Raw genomic sequence first — 22989 nt, 5'->3', positions numbered from 1 at the left:
TACTTTTGGAAAGATGGAAAGCCATTCAGGCAGGGTGACTGGAGTCTTGTCACCTGCTCAGTTGATACGAGAGATAACCAGGATGGGGGAGTGTGAGGTTGGGGGGCGGGGCGGCTCTTCCATGCACAGAACCCACGTGCCCGCCAGGGAAGCACAGATGTGCAGCCGCTGGCACGTAATGATGAGTCACTAGACCTGCAGCCGAGGACAGCTCCCCCCCTTCACACCAGCACAACTCAGGGACGGGGCTTGCCGCAGGTCCCTTCACCATTAAGCATCCCCTTCCAAAGAAATCCAGCAAGCTTGCTGTTTACGACACCTAGGACTTGGCCCACTAAGAATCTAATGATTCTTAAGTATCAAAAGAAAACAGAAACAGGAGGGACAACTGGGCGGCTCAGTCACTAAGAGTCTGCCTTTGGCTCAGGTCATGATCCCGGGGTCCTGGGATCCAGTCCCGCATCCGGTTCTTCGCTCAGCGAGGAGCCTGCTTCTCTGCCTGCTCCGCTGCTTGTGCTCGCTCTCTCTCGCTCTCTCTCTGGCAAATAAATAAATAATAAAATCTTTAAAAAAAAAAAAAAAAAAAAAAAAGGAAAGGAAACAGGAAAAAGAGCCCTCAGCAAACTTCATTAACTTTGGTTTTAAATGCTCCGAATGGAAAGGGTCTGGAGGACAGATTATGCTAGGGTGGAGAGAGAGGAGGGTGTGACTTCTTTTATTTTTGGTTAACGAAGAAGCCACCTTTCCTCTTGTACCAAGATAAAGACATCTTGCTCCTGAAACGTGTTTACCCGGCTACCCGGGTAGTACTGGCGAGACCCATTTGTTTACTAGAGTAGTAGCTGCCAAGCTGGAAATCGATCTTTAGACATTTTTCAAAACTATCATGAGAATATTTTCAGTGAATTAGATTTCAAGAAAGATAGACCTTAAGGTTTAATCCTGATACACCCTGAGAGTGTTAGCAGTCACTGTCAGGAACTGAGTTAAAGGCTGAATCATAACAAGGACCAACACCATCCAGTTAGTATTACCAAAACTGACGGAAATGAGAACGGTTCAGAACAAACTAGTACAGCTGTACTAGTACCTTATTACAGCGTTCCATCAACCTTTACTTCCATGCCTTACTGCGGAGATGTGAAGAGAAGCGGTAGAGTGTCAATTTGAAGAACGTAATAAAAATCAAGTGTTTTTGTTACTTGGGTGTTTGTTCACTTTGTGATAATTCACTGAGCTGAACACTATACTTATTTCAAAATGTGCTCTACTTCATAATATATAAGGTTTTAAAACCAAACAGGCTTGAGTGTTTTATTTTCAGAAGACGTCTGGTAGCACAGAAATTATCTTAAACCACTACTACTACTACCAATGCCCCAAGATGACACTCAAAAATATTTTCTAAAACAGAGATTCCAAAACTTCTGTGCAGGGGGCTTGCTGTAAAAGAACTGGGAGGCGGGGGGTGCTGTTAAAACCCTGTGTCAGCGCCACACAGCAGGGATTAAATTTCAGAAGATCGGGAACGGGGCCCAGGATCTGTATGGTTAACAAGCTACGGGGGAGTGACCGTGTGCAAGCCCCGGTTTCAAAACCACCACACAGGGAAAGAAGAACCTGTGTTCCCAACAGTCTAAAGCCACGCCACCCCACTTCTCCACACCCACGGTGGGTGACCAAGTGTAATTACTTAGAAAAGTTTTATAGAAGCTTTAAGTAATGGAAAGGGCGCTCTCATCAAATACAAGAAACACTTGGCCAAGGCTTTTATAAATATTCTCCCCCACGATTACATCTCCCCTGGAAGGACTCTGATATTAAGTGATGATTACTAAGCTCTTGTACTGGGAACCTCATCCGGAAAACTTAAGAATAGAACCTGTGACAACAAATTACTCTTCTGTGGCCACTTGGGATTTGGGGTCATTGGCAAAATCTGAACCTGAGCTTTTCCACAGCCCCTCTGGGAGCCTGCCTTACTCTCATTATCATCATTCTGGCACTGAGAGTTTAGAATTCCAGAAGTTTAGGACAAAACCAAAGTCAGTTAGCTAAAAACTCAAAAAACTCTGCTACCTGCTCTAGATCAGATTCCCACCAGGCGCCTCTGAAGGGTTAAACACAATCCACACTTCCAGTTTCAAATTCCCGTTCTCTAGTTTTAGATAACCACATTAATCTGGGCTGGAAACCACGCTGTAAACTGAATTTTGCTTTTGGGCATGCACAGACAAGAGCAATTCAAAGACAGAAAGAGGACTACCCTGGGGTCTTTTATCTGCGAGCACAATCTGGGAGCCTGCTGGATAATTTGTTGTAGAATACCAGAGCACTTGTTTTTAAACAAAGCATTAGCCAAGGAAAGAGGTTACAACAAAAGGAATCACAGGCCCCAAAGAAAAAACAAACAAAAACAAAAAGCCAAACACCAAGAATCAAGGTGGTTCTTTCCACCCTCTTTTTAAAGTCTTCTTGCCCAACAAGGACAAGTAACTGAAGAAGGCTTGCATGTAGGTCTTTCTCTTTTTTACATTTAGGTCTTTTTTAACTTTACCCTCTGGCAGGATACAACTAATTTAAATCTAAAAAAAGAAAAAACAAACACTGGCCCTTCTGGAATCCTCAGATCACACAAACTCAAGTCTGAGGACTGCTCTTACACTCCCTCTGAATACTTTCTCTGCACTTTTTTAAGGAAGTGGACCAAGGGCTGGAGAGAGGGTCCTCAGGAGTAGGTCAGATAACCCCACAGGCAAATGTTCAGTTCTAAAAGCCTACCACCCTCCTCCCTAGGGCAAAAATCACACAGTACCTAGCTATTTTAATTTAGTTCATCCACAGGAGTGACACAAACTAAATTTGTAAATTTTTAGTTCAGTTCAAAAAAAAAATTGTAACGGAAGCAATACAGCACAGTGGGAAAACCAGTGACCTATATATCAGACAACCTGGGCTGCATATCCTCACTCACTAGGTCGTACAGTGCAGTTACATAACATGAGCTTCTAGATCTCGATTTTCTCAGCCATAATAAGGTGACAGCCTAAGGCAGAGTACTGATGCCTCTGAAAACATGCCTGGGGGCACGGGATGGGTTAAGAAAGGGTCAAAAAAAAAAAAAAATCGGAATAAAACACTTCAGAACCATTTACTTAGTCGTGTGGTGCAGCGGTTCAAGTCAGGCTCTGAAGCCACAACGTGTGGGGTCCACCACCCCCACGTTCTGTGACCTTGGGTGGAAACTCTGCAGCTGTTTCCTCTTCTGCAAAACAGGGTCCGTACCTACCACCCGGACCTGTGTGTGAGGGTGACACAAAGCCATCTCAGCAACCAGAGCAGTACCTGGGCGCACAGCAGGCGCCTAACAAACGCTGGTTGTTGTTGGTGGTGTTACAGAATAGATCAGTACTGAGTAGATGCCGGAGATAAGGCTGAAGCTGACACCAAGCACTTTCATATCCTTCCAAATCAAAGGAGAAACAAAACGATCTTAGAGGTCTGGAAGAGTTCTGGTACAATCTTCACTTCCCTAAACTCTGAGAAAGCCCCTGCCCTGATTCCAAAAATAAGTCCCTGCGGGCAGGTACACACACATAAGGGACTCTATTTACCTGGACACAGTCCTGCGGGACCAGCAGGTTTAAACACCCCAGGAAAGGCAAAACTGGAAAAAAAAAAAAAAAAAAAAAAAAAAGGCATTCTCAGCCTTTGAAAAACAAGAACAAAAAATCTCATTTCCCACCCTTTCACACACTCAAGTCAAAGTCGACTTTAGCGGTCCAAAAGTTTATATTTGCTTTCTTATTATTGCAGATGATTCTTTTCAAAGAGCTTACAGGCAGAAGGAGCTCCTTCTGTGCTGGAGACAACGGTGCGGCAAGGAAATCCTATCTGCCATTGGTTTGGTTTTTTTCCTCCACTTACCCCAAAAGCTGTACGATTTTTTTCAGTATTTTCTCCCTCAAACCCTATGTACATGTTCTTCTCAAGATCCATTTTACTGACTGACTCCAAAAATCATGTCTAATCATCCCCTCTACCAGAGACCCAGTGGTGTCCGTCAGTGCCCAACCCCCTCGACCGCTGTGGACGAGGGAGACAGAGCTAAGCTTCACCGCTAAGTGTTCCCAGGGAAAGGAACCTGAAAAGGCCTGACTCAGCTTTCCCTTTCTGCCGGCTTCCTTTCCTTCAAATTTACGAGCATCCAGGTGGGTGAGGGGTTCCACCTGAAGCAGAAAGAGAGCGGAGCACCGTGGTTCCCTCAGTCCCCTCTCTAAGCTTGAACCCTACCCGGTACATCTTTTTCATTCTCATTTTAAGCTGGTAATGGGTAAAATTCAACTGAGTGCAGAAGTCCCTCCAAACTCTAATGTCCCAGCATTTAGCCTCTCTTGAAGAAATACATTTGTGAAAGCAAGTGATTTTAAGAACCAAAATGATTTTAAGAACCAAAAAACTTAAGCCAAATTAGGCAAAAACGCTTCCTACCTGCCAAATGGCTGCCCAGAGCTCTTCTAAAGGAGGATCACAGCTCCGCCACAACATTCTTGTGTGTGTGACAGCAGCCCTCTCCCCAGAGAACGTCATTCCTTGACACCAGGGCTCTGTTTACAAACCCCAGTGGCCAAAACAGTGCCCGGCACGAAGCCGAATTCCATAACCATTTACTGACTGAGTGCGCAGAAGGGCTGAGCACGCCGGCTGGGGCTTTGGGCCCCAGAACACTAAGGCCACAGGAGATAATCAGGCCCGAAACCATAGAGAGTTGGCAATACTTCTGAAAAATGTCACAGCCTCAGATGTGTCCACAGACAGCTGGCCACTCTGCTGGCAGAAGACACCTTACTGTACTTTCTAACCCCCATGTGACTGGTAACACTGTGACTCGGGCCCCAAAGCTCTCATCTGCCATCGACGGCTCAGAGCCTCCTCTAAATAGACACGTCACTCCGAGTTTTCTCAATGAAGCCCTGGGTCCCCCCACTGACTTCTAAGGCAGTTTGACGGTAACTTCCAGCCCATCCCACTTAACCATGGCTCCCAACACTCCTGAATGTCTCAGTCCCTCTCTGATGCCGCATTCCTCGTCACTAAATGTTTTCAAACAAAGATGTAAATGTATCCCCAGTTCACGTCTGTCAGGGCAGGGGGGCGCACAGTGGGGCGCGGCGTCAGGAAAGCAGGACCCCAGGACATCGGTGCTCAGAGCCCGGAGAGCAGACCGCGTGAACGGGCTCACCGGAGCAAATGAAGACGATGGGGAGTACCGCTCGCTAGTCACATGGCTTGGTACTGGGCATCTGAGAAAACCAGTGAAGAAAACGGCCACCTTCCTCCCGACAGAGGATCTCTCCCCTGACTGCACAACGCAATCTCCTGGGGACCGCTGTAAGGTTCTGATGATGGGACAGGGGCTCCCTCCACCCTCCCGTGGGCATGGGGACTTTTTTTTCAAAGCTCCCCAGGGGACTCTAACATGCAGCTAAGTTTAAGAATCCTCTACTCTAAACCGTACAGTTGACTCGCTTCCCCTTCAGACCGTACACACTAAAAATAACCTGCAATTTTAAAAAGTATGGTAAATACGTTTTTACCATAGGTTTGGTAAAAGCTAGTGGTGGGTCCATGGCTGTTGGTTAAGTTATGTTTTACACAACTATATTTTAAAGTAAGCTTACCTACCATATATTGGTCCTCAAAAGCACAAGAACTAAAAGATGATTTTTACAGGATGCCTGGGGGGCTCGGTCGGTTAAGTGGCTGCCTCTGGCGCAGGTCATGATCTCAGGGTCCTGAGATCGAGACCCAGGTGGAGCTCCCTGCCCTGCAGGAAGCCTGCTTCTCCCCCTCCCTCTGCCTGCCACTCTGCCCACCTGTGCTCTCTATCTGTCAAGTAAATAAATAAAGAAGCCCGGGGGGGAAAAAAAAAAAAAAACCGATATTTTTACATTCCAGAGGCGTATAGTCACTAGCGGGGTCCGGGGCTTCCACCTCACTGGAAGAGAACAAAATCAAGACCAATTCAGCTGGGTCTGCTGACTTGAAAACACTGGCCTAAACTCTGTTAACACTCTTCACAGTACAGGTCTTGGAAAACACTCTAGTGAGCTTCAGTTCCGAAAGACGGAAGGCATTTGCTTGACCAGTAACGCACCCACGAGAAGCCGAGCCGCCAGGACTGAGCCAGAATGGCTGCGCAAGCCTCCGCATCATCAAGCATTTGCAGACGTGCAAGTGGGTTGTGACAAGACCTTAATGTTCGCGGGGCTCAGCTCTAGAACCATCTTCAGATGGGGTGGAGACGCATGCTCCAGGGAACGATTAACAGAGGGAGGCGGCAGACACCCTGGGTCAGAGCGTCGAGCCACAAGACCACGGGAAGTTACTTAGGGCCACTGAAAGCTCACAGCTCCCTCATCTCTAAAGGGAGGGCCAGGTTACCTACAGGGTTGCTGTGAGGGTTAAATGGGATAATGTTCCAGCTACAGTGAACATCCCACGCACTGAGCCTGTGACAAATATTGTCATTATCAGTGCTGTCGTTATCAAAACAATGACCCACAGGATGGAGGATTCTGGCACCGAAGAACAAAGCTATTTCCCAGTCGGTAAGGCCTGGGCCCTGGCCTTCTGCATGTTCGTGAAGCGCGTCCTTCAGAAGACACCCACCGGTAAACAGGAGAGGAGACACGCATCTTCTGGCCCCTGAAACAGATGTCCCACGGCTCCTACGTCCTGCCACCAAAGGTACATCGTGAAGCTCCCATGAGGGCATACAGCTCGTTGAGTTCCAGACCTGGGCTGGTTTTAACACCAGCTGGGTGATCGTGGGGAAGTTCAAAGACTTGTTTTCTTCAGTTGGGAAATGCAGGCTTTGGACAATCGTTTTCAGCTGTTTCTAACCTTCTTCCATAGCACCGGTTTAAAACGTTTCTATGGGCCCCGCTCCGGCCCTCTTGCCGCACGCTTGCCACGGTGGCCTCCCACGGCTCCCCACACCCCAGGCCACTCCGCCTGCAGGGCGTCCCTCTCCTCAAACCCCCTGCCCCTGAGAATCCACATTTCTTGCTCCTTCAGCTCCTTCAGGTTTCCGTTCAAATACCACCACCTCCGAGAGGACCCACCTCAACTACCTTCGGTAAAATTCACCTCTGCACGCACCTAGGGCTCACTACCACATCCTTATCCGGCTGTTAAAAAGCCCGTCACCACCCACCAGATTTCTGTGTTTACAAATACAACCTCTATTACTGCAGAGAGCGGTTTCTCTTAGTCACCCCGTCATTCCCTGTGCCTACAACAGTGCCTGCCTAGCACCAGAAGTGACTGATAAGCATTTCTTGAATAAGAAAATAAACCAAAGACCCCAGATACCCCTTACTTCCCAAAGAGAACCTTATCCTAATATGTAAAACAGGTCAAGGCAGAGCTCTGGTTAAATGAGATCAAGACACCCCCCCCCCCCAGCTGATTCAGCGACCCCTGGAGGAGCCAGAACCCTGGACAAATGGTTTCCAAAGTCGTTTACTGCTCCGAAACTCGCCCCGTCCGCATTACAGTCGTTTACTGCTCCGAAACTCGCCCTGTCCACCTTACTCCTGTTAGACTCCAGAGCGAAACATTAAATTTGATGAGTGACTTTCCATTCTGTGATTGACTTACTAGTCACTGACAGCTGCAGCAAGTACCCTGAAAACTCAAAGCATATCATGCCCCAGGACTGCTGTGCCCCTAAAACATCTACAACCAAACAGCAGGCGTGTGAGAATGGCCAGTGGGAAAAAATCCCAACTCCACGGGCCAGGGGTTGGTTGGAGGGTCTCTTTCCGCGCCGTCACATGGTCCCTGGGCCTCTGGGACCCGCCTCTCACGGATTCTAAGGGGGTGTCGGGGGTAAGGAAGAAGGATGGTGGCCTCGGGACCCACGTGGAGACCGGTGGCATACAATGGAGGAGATCAATCTGGAAAACATGGCGGGCGCCTGTGGCTCCCGGACTCCACGGCCTCATCTTTCCATCCAGTGACCTTACGGGCAGGGAACCACAGGCGGAGGGAGCGTTCCAGGGAAGCACTCTGCAGGAGGCAGGCACACTTGAAGAAAGCACTCCAGAAAAGCCAACTGGCTTCAATATTGTGAGGAGGTCTTACAGCTAGAAGACCTCCTCAGAAGTGCAGCGAACATACAAAAAACACTAACCAAAAAGTCAGCAGGACCTCTGCAAATCTACAGCGTCCAGACTAGCCGAGCTGAACTAAACAAGAGTTACCAACCGGAAACGTGGTGACCCAGCCTCTAACACTGTAATCTAATCCTTAAACTAAAGACAATTTAATGCCTTTGCCTGTCCATATGTTTTCTAATGACGCCACTGCTGTCCGCATACTACAGGAGCGCTTCTTGGAAGAGGGAAGTAATGACAAAGCACATCATTGGGAAGGCAATTATATGCAGCACTAACCATTTTACAGTGGCCATATGGGCTGTATTTCAACAGTGTAATTTCCAAATCAGCCTGAGCACACATATTTCTCTGTCCCTAATCCCAGGTACACCATATTAAATGAAATAAGGGTACCGATGAAATGTGGCGAGCAGATGCAGAAACCTCTAACGCAAAAGCTAAAGTCACATCCATCTGTAAACAGTAAACAGAGGGCACCCACGGTCCTGCAGCAAAACCCACACCCATCTCTACCAGCCCCTTAATTGAAAACATCACAAGGGTGTATTACAAACCGCCAAAGGGACAAGGAACAACACAAGGGGAAAAAGACACAATTCCTACATGAGTGTTCATAATTTGAGACAGGCCCCAAAGGTAATACAGAACTCATATTTTACAAATATATAAAATTCAGGTGTAAGAGATCACTTTTAAAACCTGGACTTGAAGGTAAGGTTCCCATTACACCAGGTTTTTATAGTTAAATTCTAAAAGACATGCTTTGACTTAGGTCTCCCCTACAATCACAAACTGGGCTAAAAACTGAAATCTACTGTATTTCCATTTTGGATGTGCAAAAGGATAACTTGTGCTCACTCAAGCAGCTGGGAGAGAGCAATACTGCATGTCTCAGAGCGAGGCGGTTCCAAGAAAAAAAAACTGCCTCCTGTCTTCAAAAAATGAGACTGTTTAGAGAAATGTTTAACTTGACCGATCTTCATATTCACCAAGAAATCTCGTGAAATTTCAGGCCCAATTAGAGTGTGTGTGTGTGTGTGTGTGTGTGTGTGTGTTTTCATCCTCAAGGGCTGGTCATCAGCCGGGTCCAAATCCTGAAGTCCTAGAGCATGAACTTGTGAGGCCCATCCTGGCCCGGGGGGGAGGAGGGGGCTTTACCAGGACGCACAGTACTCTAATCACAGCTGGGATTCCCACAAGAAGCAAATCTAACAGTCCCGTTCATTAGCACACTCTTTGTAGCATAAACAAACCTCTACAGGGCAGAACGGGAATGGGGGAGAACAATTTGCAAATGTGCTCGGAGTAAGGACAGGAAATAATGCTCTACTGGTCACCAGGTATCTTCAAGACACAGGTATCAAGAAATGTGAAGAACTATTTCGCATGGTTTTCCATCAAGAAGAATAGAGCACCTATTAGTTCCAAAAAAAAAAACAAAAACAAAAACAAAAACCTAGCCGTAAGGTCTGTTTTACTGCCAAGAGAAGTTACTTCCTAGAATAAACAGAAGTGACTCCCTAGAATAAAGAAAACCAGACCGGACAGAAGACTCAGGAATCTATAGCAGGAAACAAGCCTCTGCCCACAGTAACCTGTTGAGAGGGTGCCAGGGTCTTCTCCAATTTTACCCTCCTGCTTCAGGGCGCTGTGGTACCAAATTAGCTGAGTTCACGGAAGGACTCAGTGGAAGGACCAGCACACGGTCCTCCTCGACACTGTGAGCCCGAGCCCTGGCCCTGGACAAAGGCTTAAAATCTACCTGAGCAATGTGACCCGGGAAAAAGCTCGGATTTTAATACCGGGATCAACAGTGAAAGGGAGAGAGAAAGAGAGGGAAAGAAAAAAGCAAACAAACAACCCACAGCAAATATACTTGCAGAAGCCATCGCCTACTGTGAGCTGCCGCACTTAGGAAGAAAATAATTTCCCCCCAAATGGTGAGGTACTCTCCCCTCCCTAAACCCTGTAAGCGCATCTAGAAGAATCCTTCATAACCAAGACAAGTTTCAGCAGCAAGGAACAAACGTGGTCTACCAGCGACGCATCTAGAACTCTCGCTCTCAAAATGAACCTGTGGTAAAACGACGGGGAGAACGGGACGAGGGGCGCAAGCCTTCAGGTGGGCACCCGAGCAGCGCGGCCCCCTCCCTCGCGGACGGCCGCCGGGCCGCGGACTCCACCTCTCCAAGCTTCAGCTTCTTCCACTGTAAAGTAGGGACATCCTTCTCTCTCTCTCTCTTTCTTTCTTTCTTTCTTCCCCAGGAGGTAGCTCCCAAGAGATAATGAATGCAAAATTCTGAGCACAAGGCCTGGCCCAGGGTAAACGCTCAGTAAACAGTGGTTCCCTTTTCAAAAATGTCTTTCCATGGAATTTTTGTATGAACAGGTTAGCTGTAAACAGCACTACGCGTGGAATCCAGTGACGCAGCAACAACCCTGAGAGCTTCAGATATCCCGAGAATGACACAAACAGGCAAAGTACAGAGGCTGAAGGTAGAGAACAGAGGAAAACAAAACAATGGATTAGAAATCGAGGGGGAAACCCTGGCTCTGGTTTCCAAGGTTCTAGTCACAATCGCAAGTGACACGCAAGAAGCCCGTATGGAGGACAGAACAGAGCCAGGGAAGATTAAAAGCCCCTGAGCTTCCCAACAGATCCCAAATAGAACAGAGTACACGGTGTCATAGTCAATGCTTCAGAAACTTCTTCAGCCTGGCCCCGAGATCTCAAACCATGGGAAAATCATTTCAAAATAATGAAATACTCTCAAAGCTAAGACATAAGGCATTTCTCTGACCTAATCCATATCCCACATACAAACTATCAATAAATGTTATCATCATCATCCTCTGGGATTCTGGGAACAAAACAGCTGCAGATAAAACCAACTGTGGACTGAAATACAGATAAGAGGATGGCTTTATTGGGTGGGTTCTGAAGTATGACCGATTTGAAGGAATCAGCCACACGGTCATTTTCTAAGAAGTGATCAAGGGAGCTAGGAGCGGTGTAGACAGGCTGAGTCAAACACTTACTGGTATTTTCAAATATTGTATGAAACTACTCTTAAACACAGGAGATGCTTCTGGAATCAGTATTTAAAAACAGTTAGGATCCTTCGACGAAAAGTGACCCAGAACAATCTGGTCCAGTTCTATATTAGACTAGCAGAACAAATTTTAAAACACAACTGTCTGACACAGCAGGTTTCCACATTCAGGTGTGAAATCGCACCTCGCAGAACAGAGGCTGAATTACCTCCCTGCCTCTCACCTGTAACCGGCTTTTGCTCACACCCCCCCACCCCAGGTGGCTCTCAGCCACCACACCTCCTCCTCGGCTCGCGTCTGCACCTATGAACTCCCTCTGGGGCCTCATACGCTATGGGCGTGAGACAGAAGACACACACGAAAACTTCATGCTGGCTTAGACAACTTCTGATAATATCTATTTTCAACCACAGTAGAAGAGCAAAGTGACAAGATGAAAACATCCTATGTCACCATGGTGAAGGATAAGAGTTTTTCAAAATACAAAGAGTAAATTTACTTCCCAGTTCTGTAGAGGCCAGCTTCTTCCATTAAGGCCAATTTCAAAAATTTAGCAAAAGATCTTTCATCAGTTGAGAGGGCATAATTAGATGTTTTGATTAAAGCATTTTCCCTCCCCTGGTTAACAAGATAGAACAGATGTCACCGACTTCCCTAATAACAATACAGCCCTGCACTTGGCATCTTTACAATTTTAAAACTGAACTGTCATATCGAAAAATTATAGGTACGGTGTTTCTATACAATCATGACTCTGAAGTGGTTATGACATGCCTGGACTTCCCCAAGGAACAGACAGGAAAATCATATCCATATTCATAGCCACAAGCCCTCCTCAGCACACACTTGAAAACCGCCCTCTGAAATCGGAATGATGCGGGCTTATTCAAATCACCACCAATTATTCCTGGAAGCTCCGACCAAGTGAGGTATGAAACCTGAACAGAAAATGCAAATCTCACAGTCAGGTTCTTCCAGGAACAGAGGGAACACACGCAGAAGTGTCGCAATGCCCCTCTACAGAGACCCCTCCCAACATCCAGCTTCCCTGCAGAGAGGGGTACCCTACTTGATGTCTTTAAAAAAAAAAAAAAAAAGACTCATCTTTTTCACAGTAAGATTCCCTTGGTACATTTGATCCAATTTATAAAAATTCGATTCACACCAATTTTGTTAACATACCAGTTCAGAGTGTAGCTGGAGATAGGTAGGTCTGCATTTTAAATGGGAGGCAGCTTCCCTGATTGAAGTTCAACCCAAGCATCCTGGTCTAACAACTCCATTAACGACACCAAGCACAGATCTAAAGATTACACAGCCCCTCTGTCAGTCGCCTGTTATTTATAGCAGTGTATCAATCATGTCTCCTTATTATTTCCTACTTTCTGGGCCGAAGCTATTTGGTCTGCCAAATTAATACATTCCATTGCTGCTGCAAACCTAAACAATGCTTGATAAAAGATTAATAAAATAGTTGGGTTCTCTGCAACCACACACACACCCAGGGAAATTCATCAATGTCTATTTATTTGCATATTTGGCTGACTGCCCCCTTCAGCAAATATGTGAGGCACGATGTTCAGGTATCCTGGTTTATGGTTTGCATTTAATTCGGGGTGTCAATCTGCTTCTGTTTTAATTACATCCATCTTGATAGGTTATTACAATCTCATGAAAACTTCTTTTCATTATATGAATGGCTATAAATATATACACATGACAAACAGTTGTTATAAATTTTCTGGTTCAGCAATAAACAGGCAAGATGCCTTAGCCAACACATCATATGGATTTAATATTTTGAGTCTTTCTTCTTCAGAAGAAAAGTTTGGTTGGGACTTTAATTCAACTATACTCCTAAACTCACTTCAAATATTCTGCTAGCAATGCCATTAGCGGCTCTGAGTTTCTCTGCGTTACCAAGGAAAATCCTATATCCAAAAACAGCACATCAACATTTTAAGTGGCCCATATTACGTTCGTCTTATACCCAAATAACTACTGCATCTTTCCACTGGACATTCAAAAATGAGAAACCCTCATACCACCATTCTAATATTTACTTTTTCATCTACATTATTGGGGGGGAGGGTATTTAGAAAAGACTAATGTGCCCACAGACAAAGGCCAACGAATTACGAGGTGATACACTGGGGGGGAAGCAGAATGCTTTTAGAAGGTTCCTGATACTGAGTAATAATCAGAAAATTTCTCAGAAAAAAAAGAGGAAGCTTTAGAATCATGGGCATTCTTCCTCTCTTGCATGATTATATTTGCTTTTATGAAACCTCCTTCTTAGGTTCCCAGTCCTTGGAAATCCAGCTACAAAGCAGAAGCAGTCCCCTAGTCTCACTGGGTCACGGTGAGAGCCGCAACTCCCAGGGTGATCTAGAGCAGGTCAATTACCCTCTGGGCAGTGTTTTCATTTGCAAAATGAGAGGTAGAACTGCATCACTAAAGACAACATCTGTGCCTCTAATACCACTCCCGGCTTGGAAAGGACATTAGCCAACAAGGCCGGAGTGAAATGGATTAAGAGGCTGCTCTGAAAGACGCTGAGGTCCTAACTTTAGGATAACACCTCCTAAAGATGCAGGTCTGCCTATTCATCTCAAAATGCAATTCTGTCAAGTAATCAAATCCCCAGGAGCACTGAGCAAGGAGCCAACTTTGCACAATACCAAACACCTGTCTCCCCTTTTGCCCCAGTGAAAGTCTAATTTCACTTGTACGATACAAAATCATAAATAATCATTTCTTAGCACGGCACAATCTGGGCCCCTCGTTATTCCCGTCCATGGAACACATACAGAGATTACAGGCAGAACGTCGGCGTACCGCGCACGTGGCTGGAAAACAAGTGAGAAGCCGATCCCTGACCACGGCTTCACTTACATCTTCATTCTTCCTTATGTCTTTTCTTACTCCGTTTTTAACTAAAGAAAAATATTCACTGAACCACCTTTAGCCAGCAACCTTTAGCCATCAAGCATAAGTGAGCAGGGACCCTAGCAAACAACCCAAAAACGTCTACTTTGGTGTAACTATCAAGGGGTAACTGCAATACTGGACTCTTCGTTTCTCTTTCCGAGTTCTAAAATATCACTGCCATCGGAAACTTTGCAGAAGCCTAAGATGAGGTGGGGAGGTCGGCGCGCCGCGGTGCAGGCGGGTGTGGGGTGGACAAAGATGATGCCGGCCCTCAGGTGCCGTCACCACGTGACCCCGGCATGGACTTAAACCCTCACCCAGGTTCAGACAGCCCTGCCACTGGAAAAGCATCAGATTTCGCCCATATAACCAAGAGTCACAATCTGTCTTCACAGGCTGTGCTTCCGTACCTAGCCCAGGTCATCTCAACAGGCCTCGGTTACACCAATCACAAAGTATCTGTGATTTTAAGGCTTTCTGCCACAACTGAATCCCAACCTGCATTAGTCATTTTTTATTACTTACAAACTGTGGGCTTTTCCCTTCTTTTCTCATGACTCCATTTTACTGCCCTTGAGCTTTCCAAGACTCTTAATAAAGGTACCAAGGAGAGATGGCACCAGGAGGTACCGTGGCAAGCCAAAGTGACAGTCAGGTCTTGAAAAATACATTGGTAGGTACAAGTCGGTAATCTGTGCTTGCGCAGGCAAACGCGAACCGGAGTTCAGTATGGATGAGAGATCAGAACGATGAGCTGTAACGGCCCAGAAAACGGTGGCTTCAGACGGGGGAATCTCAAATGATCAAAGTGTGGAGGATTTGAAGTTTCCACGTTTCATCTACAACTTCCTAAAACCATTAGCTTTTAGCAACTGCATTTACAATCGACAGCTCTCCCTCAGGACAGGGAAAGAGAGAAGGAAGGGAAGCTGGGAAGCTGGGAGCGAGGGTGGAGAGAGAGGCGAGGCAGGAGGGAGGCAAGCAGCGGGCAGGTACAGCATCTAACAGATCCCACGGTGAGAACGCTACTGACGCAAACCTGTGAACACCTGCCAAGAAAAGCAGCAAGACACATGCTTTCAGGGTCCGGGTCACCTTCCAAAGGATCGAACCAAAGACCTAAAGATGACTGAGCCCCAGAAGCCCACACTTGTCTAGTCTCTTCCTAAGCAAGCAAAGACTCTCAGCCTATATGAAACCCACTCTCCCCGCTCCTCGTTACTAAGAGCATAAAGGGGCCCTATTCTCCATGACCTTACAGTGATAACTTGCGGACCGCATCCCCCTACCCTGCAGGCTTGTTAGAAAAAAAAATGAAGGAAGAACACAGCTCAGACCGGGAAGAACAAAGACAAACTCAGGTTCTCACCAGCCTTAAAATTCTACGCCCCTCGGGGAGCCTGGGTGGCTCAGTGGGTTAAAATTCTACGCCCCTCTTCCAAGGGGGCCTAGAGATGTGCAAGCATCGAGTCAGGGAACAGGTACAGATTATAAAAGAACAGCAGTTCTGACCCAGCTAACAGTGTCCCTAAATTGTTCCTGACCCTCTCCCGTCTTGGGCTTCACCACATTATCTCCATCTCGCTCTTCCAAACTTCAATTACCTGACAGTCTTCAAATCTCCATGTCAAAATCTACCTCATTGTTTTCCAGAACTTCCTCAAATGAACAGCTGCTATCCCATTACCAAGTTCTTTTTCCTATATTTATAGGCTATTAGGTTCAATCCTAACCCTGAAAAAAAAAAAGTTATTTCTTGAGGAGAAAAAAAAAAACTAGCATGAGGCACGGTCACATAATTAGGCTACATTTAGTGTATTTGACTAATCATACCATGGGGGTAAAATAAAATGTAAAACCACCAACCCTCCGCCACCCTCTGCATGTGGGGACACGGGGACACACACACACACACACACACACACACCCTCCCATCAAGAAACACTACAGCTTCCAAAGCCTGTAGCCTCTGGGACCTAAATTATTCCTTAACAGCTGGCCTCAAGTATTATTTTCTGTTTGGGGACGTATCTAATCCTAACGTTCTCTCAAACTAAATAATCGCCATTTATTTCTCACAATACATGGCACTGCCGTATGGAAGTACAGGAACTTTATCCCCCTCAGTGGCCCTGGTGAATGCTCAGGGTTTCTTTAACCCCTTTTCAAGAGAACACCATCGGAGGATCAAAGGCTAATCACTAACTTTGTGATTCATTTCTTTAAATTCATGGGTCCATTTATAACCCACCCCACTTCCAAAAAAGCAGCGAAGGAGTCAGTCTCAACGAGTAACACAGATCACACGGAGCCATCCTGTCACCATCTGCAACCTCATCTCTCATAAACACACCTGAACTGAGGTTCTGCCTCGTCCAAAGACTCAGTTTCACCACCTGCAGCAAAAGGCCTCGATGCATAGCCAAGAGCGATTCCCACTCTTCCTTTTACGAACACTTCCTCGCCACTCAGAAACCCTCAGATCCTAGGGCTACGCGTACTTTCAGAAGTGAAACGCTGGAAGTGACCCATGGACTCCGCAGTGCCATCCCAAACTTCCTAAGATAGAAAGTGGAAAAACGCACCAAAAACAGAGCTCTACAGCTGTCCCTGGCCGCGCAACAGCAGAAGGGCTCTGACCACCTCATTCACAAGTGAGCAAAAGGCAAATAATTTGAAACCTTTATTTTAACGTCACTGTCAACCTCCTTTGTCATCCAACCGTCTTTGCCAGCTTGCTAAAAGCAGCCGTACAGGAAGCCAGAAGGGACCAAGAGAAAATAAAACACACTGGCCGGAGGGCAGCTTGGTGGCATCAGAGCTACTGCGTCGGGTCTGCTATTAATGAGAGTCACTCAGCGACACTCAGCTCACAGTGGGGCTGCTAACAATCAATGAAAGAACGGGCACCAGGCAGGACAGGGGAGCAGGAGACGTGCCGGACTAGTCGTCACTACTTACACCCCCCTCCCCTTAGCGCCCACTTACGCAGCATCCTCCACTCCAACCCCAAACTTCTGTGCCCGACCGCCCAGCACCAGCCCACTCACCCTAGACACCAAGTTCCAAGATCTGGAAGGGTCCCTGGAGACCTTTCCCGGCATTCCCCAGACTGGATTACGGATTACCACGCCAAGAACAGGAGTGCCCTGTGGTCCAATAAGTTTAGGAATAAGGCACATAGCACTGCCTTCTCTGATATTCAAAATTCACGTCTGCATAATAAAAAGACTTTTAATTCTGGCAGAACAAGACACCCATTTAATTTTGTCTTCCCCGTCAAGTTCCAAAACTACTTGAGGACAGATCACATTTTTTTGATCTGGAACACAACTTAGGAACATCCAGCAGAGCTAGCTAGCTTCCCTTCCATCTTGAGCACCTTTGTTCTAAAATTAGTCTAAACCTCTCAACAAAGGGATGAAGAAAATTGCACTTTTGGAAAGTCATCTCCTCAAGTTGTCAACTCGCTCGGAGGGCCAAGCCTGGAACATGGGTCTGCACAGGTGTCCGCTTACACAATTCTGTTAACTCATTTCTACCAGCCCTCCCTTGCCCCCAAGCCCTGATCAGTTGGTTAGCACCTTCTCAACCCTCACGGTTCTGTGCTTCCTCAGGATCCCCCCGCGCCCCGTCTATCCAAACCTCTTCAACGTCCGAGGCCCCCCCTTCACTCAGAAGCCCTCCCAAGTGCTCCACGGATCTCACTACTCCTTCTCTGAAGGCTCCCTGCACTTACTAGACATTGGAGCTCCCGCTCCAAAATCATTTAATAGGCAGGCGCTGGACTTACTTTACCAACTACACATGCCTTCAAGATGCCACATAATTTTAGGTTTCTTTCCACTCTGTCTAGGCACTCCACAAACATGTGCTGATACAAAGAAGGTGACCAGTGTTTTTTAAACAAGCGAAAGTGAGATTCGACTCCAGTAAATTACGGTACGCCGTAAGGACACCAAATCCTGCCCAGCTTATCCATGCTGCCCGACGTGCAGGTAAGCCCTGGAACAACTGGGAAATAAAGCCCACACGGAAGTCTCGGTCCGATCCTCCAACCACCAGAAAGAAGTCTTCCTTCATTTCCACAAGCCTGCAAAGCTCCCAACTGGCTTCCTGTCTACTACTCCCACCAACTCGATCTCTGCCTCCCTCGGGCCCTCTAACAGAGGAGGCTACCCTTAAAACCCAGCGCGGAGCAGGAAGGGGAAATGATGGATTCGCAAAGTGAAATTTTCAGCCATGGTGTTCCTGTGTCTTCCTCATCAAGACTACGCAGAAAGGCACCCAAACGAGAACAGAAAGGCAGTATTATCTGGCACATCAGGGTACAAACAGTACTAGAACCCTAAGATTCCCATTTATACTTCACTGGCTGGAAGGCATTAAAAAAAAAAAAAAAAAAACGAGGCCCACGGTCTCTGGGGACACTCGCTCTCGTCCTACCTTTCAAAGCATATTCAAACAAACAGTATCTTAGCCAAACGGTAAATGTGCTTCTCAAACGCGTAATGAAAAGAACACCACGTTCAACTTTAGCCTCCTCACCTACCCTCTCATCCCCTCTCCTGAGACTCTTCACAATCATCTACTTGAACTTCAGGGCACAATTACTTGAGACAAGTGTCCCTGCAGAATATGAAACTACCTCAGCCAGTTTCCCTGCCTCTAAAGCGTGGGACTTCTCCAACCACTCCTCCAGCTTTGATCATCTTAAATAAAAACCAAACGATACTGAAAATAATCAACTTAAAAAGGCAGGTTCTCGCTGGGCAAGGTTCTTGCTTTTACCGCAGTATTAGTGGAACCACAGTTTTTATCAGCCCACGTCACCACGACCTAGGAGCCCTTTCTTGAAAAGGGGAGTCAAAAGCAGCGACTTGGGACGAAATCATGGGGTCAAACAATGAGTCCATTAACACTCTAAGTGCACACCTCCAGAGTCTGCCAGCTACTGCTCCGAACCAGCAGAGGCCACGAGCCCAGCTGTGCAAGCCAAGATTTCTGGTTTCTTATCACACCACACTAGCAGCAGCCTTGAGGATGCTTGGTGACGACTGACTTCCTTTCTCAACACAAGGCACAAGAACACATTAGGTACTTAGGGTAACTCTTGGCATCTATCATAATTCCTAACATTTATAAGCACTCCATTAACATAGATTTCTGTCCACGTTCATGGTGATAGTTTGGCAAATCTGGACAACTGACAACAGCGAGACACCAGAGGTTCTCATGATCACTACACACACGTCTCCCATCCAACAGGGGCGCAGAGGTCATTAGCAGTACACAGACCCAACTTTTCCCAGCAAACCAGACATATAGGATGATTTTTTATTCCCCACAGTGTGTTTTTTAATCTGAAAAGCTTACTTATATTGTTCCTAAAAAGCCAGGCCTCTTCAATGTGAACACTGACAGGACGGCTGAGATTATCGAGGGGTTGCTGTTAATTTATTTAGGTGTGATCACGGTACTGTTGAGTTTCTGGTGGGTTTGCTTTGTGAGCCATTACCATTTTGAGATACATATAGAAATATGCACTTATTTCTCATATCCGCCTGGGGGGGGGGGGGCGGTGGGATACGGATGAAACAAGACGAGCCGGGAGCTGGCAGCTGCTGACCCTGCGTGTTGGGAATTTCAGAGTTTATTAAACCGCTGTGTCTACTTTTGTGTGTGTTTAAAATTTTCTGTGAAGTTTTAAGGAAACTTTAAAAAAAAGTTAGACCTTTTAGGCCTACCTACAGATACGCAGGTGATATTTAGATATGAAGGTAGCACAGCATTCCGCTAACCAAAGTAACCTGGGTTTTGAATCTGGAAATAGTAGCAGACAAAATAACCACAGCAGGGAAAGGAATGTTATTAACGCTACACTCTGAACGTGTTCTTTTCTAAAAATTGAATGTTTTTTTTTAAAACCCCCCAAAAGCCAGAATGGGGCACATTTTGTCTCAAAAGCTAAATGGACAGATGTGTCCCTCTCAGCCCCAGTCAAATATCTACTTATCAAAAGTAGAAACAATAAAAAGCCAACTGCGTAAGTCATCATCCACCTCTACTTGGCCTTCCAAGTGTTCACGGGGAACTGCGGGCTCCTCTTACTTACTGACCGCGAGGGGCCACACGGCCGCCCAGAAGCACCAGGCAGAAAGCAGAACCACTTGTAAGCAGCTCGGCAACAGAATGCCCTAAACCAACCACAGACTAGGCAGCATGTCCTATCAGGACACATGCTGCCATTTCCAGTCCTGCTTCAAAGGGAGAAACAGAGAGAGAGTCAGAGAGAGAGACAGAGAGACAGAGAGAGAGAGAGACAGAGAGAGAGACAGAGAGACAGAGAGAGAGAGAGAGACAGAGTGACAAAGAGGGAGAGACAAAGAGAGAGACAGAGTGACAGAGACAGAGAGAGAAACAGAGAGACAGAGAGAGAGAGAGAGAGGTCCCACCATACGGCACCCTGCACCCTGGCCAAGTTAAAGCCACAGTCAGATTCACCCTGATAAGTGGTGAGCCTCAACATTGAAAATATTCGCGTAAGATCCATTTTAGCCAGTAAACCACGGGTTGCAGAACCCAAGGGTGACGGATCCCATCGCTGACATGAGAACCCACGGCCCGCAGTGCCACCAGCGCCTCCTTTCCTCCCCAGCCGCGGGCCCCCGGCCCCGGCCCCCGCCCCCGGCCCCCGCCCCCGCCCCGGCCATCCCCACCCGCAGCCCCACCGGGAAGCAGTTCCAGCAGAGGAGGCCAGCCCTGACACCAAGGCTTCCGTTGTAAACAACACTTCCACCCGACCGCACAGGGCAGGCCGACCCCGCGGGCTCCCCGGGCGCTTCCAGCCTGTGACATGCGACCTGTCAGTGACAAAGCTCGCGGGCCACGGCTCCCACGACGCCGTCGCGCCGGCCCGAAAACCCCGGGGAGAGGGAAAAGTTTCCTTCCGGAACCGCCGAGCAGCACGTCAGGTGCCCCGACGGCTGGAACCGACTCCGCTCTGGGTTCGGTGCCCAGAGAGGGGACCGAGCGCGCCGCATCTCCCGCCTCCGGTGTGCCCGGTGCGGTGGGGGCGGGGACGGGGGGCGGGGGCTGCGTCTGCGGGGGCCGGGGGCGGGGGCCAGCCGCGGCCCCGCCAGGTAAGTGGGGTCGGCCCGGGCCCCCGGACGGCGGGGCGCGGGGCCGACAGGACAATGTGATTCGGAAATGCACGGGCAGGTGCCCGAGGAAGAAAGACACACGCGCACACACGCGCACACACACACACGCGCACACACACAAAGCCAATCAGGAAAAGAAAGGGAAACACAGAAAAAGGAGAGGGCAGGGACCGCTCGGCGACGGCGACGAGCCCTCGACGGCGGCCCGGCTTCCTTCCCCCCCGCCCGCCCCGCCGTACCTTTTTCTGTCCTTTCCCCGAACTGCTCGTGTACACACGCGCACACACGCGCACACACGCGCACACACACACACGCGCGCGGGCCCGTGTCTCGCGGACACGGCCGTTAACCCGTTCGGCGCCGAGCCCCACGGCGCAGGGACGTCCCGGCCTCTCCTCGCCCCTCCCCCTCCTGTCGCCCGGCCCAGAGAAAACGCCCCCTTGCCCAGCTTCACCGAAAAGGAGAAAAAAAAAAAAAAAAAAAACCAGGAGCAGGGGAGGGGGGCGGCCAAGGAGCCCCCAAGCCCATCCGAACCCAGCCCCGGGGCCGCCGGAGCGGGGAAGGGGCGAGCGGGCGGCCGCGCGCGCTCGGACGACGGGCTGGGCGGAGAGCCCACCCCGAACCGGGCACCGGCGCCCCGAAGGCGGCCGCACACGGCCCCGGCCGAGCAGCCGTGCCTGGGGAGCGCGAGGAGGCCGGCGCCGGGGCCGAGCCCTCCGCCGAGGGGGCGCATTGTTGGGCCGCCGGGACCCCGGGCCGCCGCGGAGGGGGTGCGGGCGGAAGGCGAGCAAGGACCGGCGACCGGGCGCCCCGGCTCGGCTCGCGCTCCCCTCCCGCGCCCCCGCCCCCCACCCTGAGCCCTCGGCCCAGACAGACAGACAGACGGACGGACAGACGGACGGACAGACAGACGGACGGAGCGGAGCGCGGCGGGGGCGCGGGGCGGCGGGCCGGGCGCCGCCGAGGGGTCGCGCATAAAGGCGGCCCGCGGGGGCGGGGGTCCCCTTACCTCCAGCGCCTCAAAAGTGACAAAGCTGGTCATGGCAAATCCATCGATGATGTCCTCCTCGGCCGACGTGGACTCGCGGCGCTTCCTCCGCGGCGGCCGCGGCCGGGACGGGGCGGAGGACGGGGGCTTCCCATTGTCTTCCTTGTCGGAGCCCGACGACGAGGCGAGCGAGGGCGCCCGGGTCCGGCCCGCCCCGCCGCCGCCCGCCGCGCCGGCCCCCAGCCCGCCCCGGGAGCGCCTCTCCCGGTCTCGCTGCGACCGCGACCGCCGCTTCTTGCGGAGTCCATGGCCCCGCGCCGGGCCCTCCATGGCTCCGCCGCGCCGGGGAGCCCCGCGCTCGCCGCCCGCGCGCCACGGGCTCCGGCCGCGGCCGCCCAGCACAGCGGACCCCGAGCCCTGCCTCGCCCGCCGCGGCGTCCCTCCGCCCCGAGCCGGGCGCGGGGGCGACGGCGGCCGAAAGACGGCGGCGAGGGGAAGAGAGCGAGGAGAAAGGGAAGGGGGAAGGGGCGGGGAGAGGGAGGGGGCGGGCGGGCGAGGGCGAGCGGCGAGCAGCCCGCGTGCGGGGCTCCCCGCGGCCGCGCGGGTCGGAGACGCCCGGCCGCCGCCGAGCGAAGTAATGGCCGCACGCGCGGGGCCGCTCCGGAGG

At 49.4% G+C, this 22989-nt stretch overlaps 1 protein-coding gene across 6 annotated transcripts in view; it reads right to left on the bottom strand.

The window, feature by feature from the left end:
- Window positions 1-22669, bottom strand: part of AUTS2 (activator of transcription and developmental regulator AUTS2) — a 1064120-nt gene extending 1041451 nt beyond the window's left edge. For 5 of the 6 annotated variants that reach the window (XM_059154787.1, XM_059154790.1, XM_059154789.1 and 2 more), the window contains exon 1: window positions 22344-22669. In XM_059154787.1, coding sequence (XP_059010770.1) covers window positions 22344-22652 — 309 coding nt within the window. In that variant the 5' untranslated portion in view covers window positions 22653-22669. Of the gene's footprint in view, window positions 1-21573; window positions 21593-22343 lie in introns of those variants that run through there. The other variant, XM_059154792.1, reaches the window with a different exon arrangement.
- Window positions 22670-22989: the final 320 nt, after the last annotated feature.

Source organism: Mustela lutreola, chromosome 17, assembly GCF_030435805.1.
Source record: "Mustela lutreola isolate mMusLut2 chromosome 17, mMusLut2.pri, whole genome shotgun sequence".
Lineage (NCBI taxonomy): Eukaryota > Metazoa > Chordata > Mammalia > Carnivora > Mustelidae > Mustela > Mustela lutreola.
Note: the sequence above shows the minus strand (reverse complement) of the source record. Positions and strands in the feature narration are given on the sequence as shown.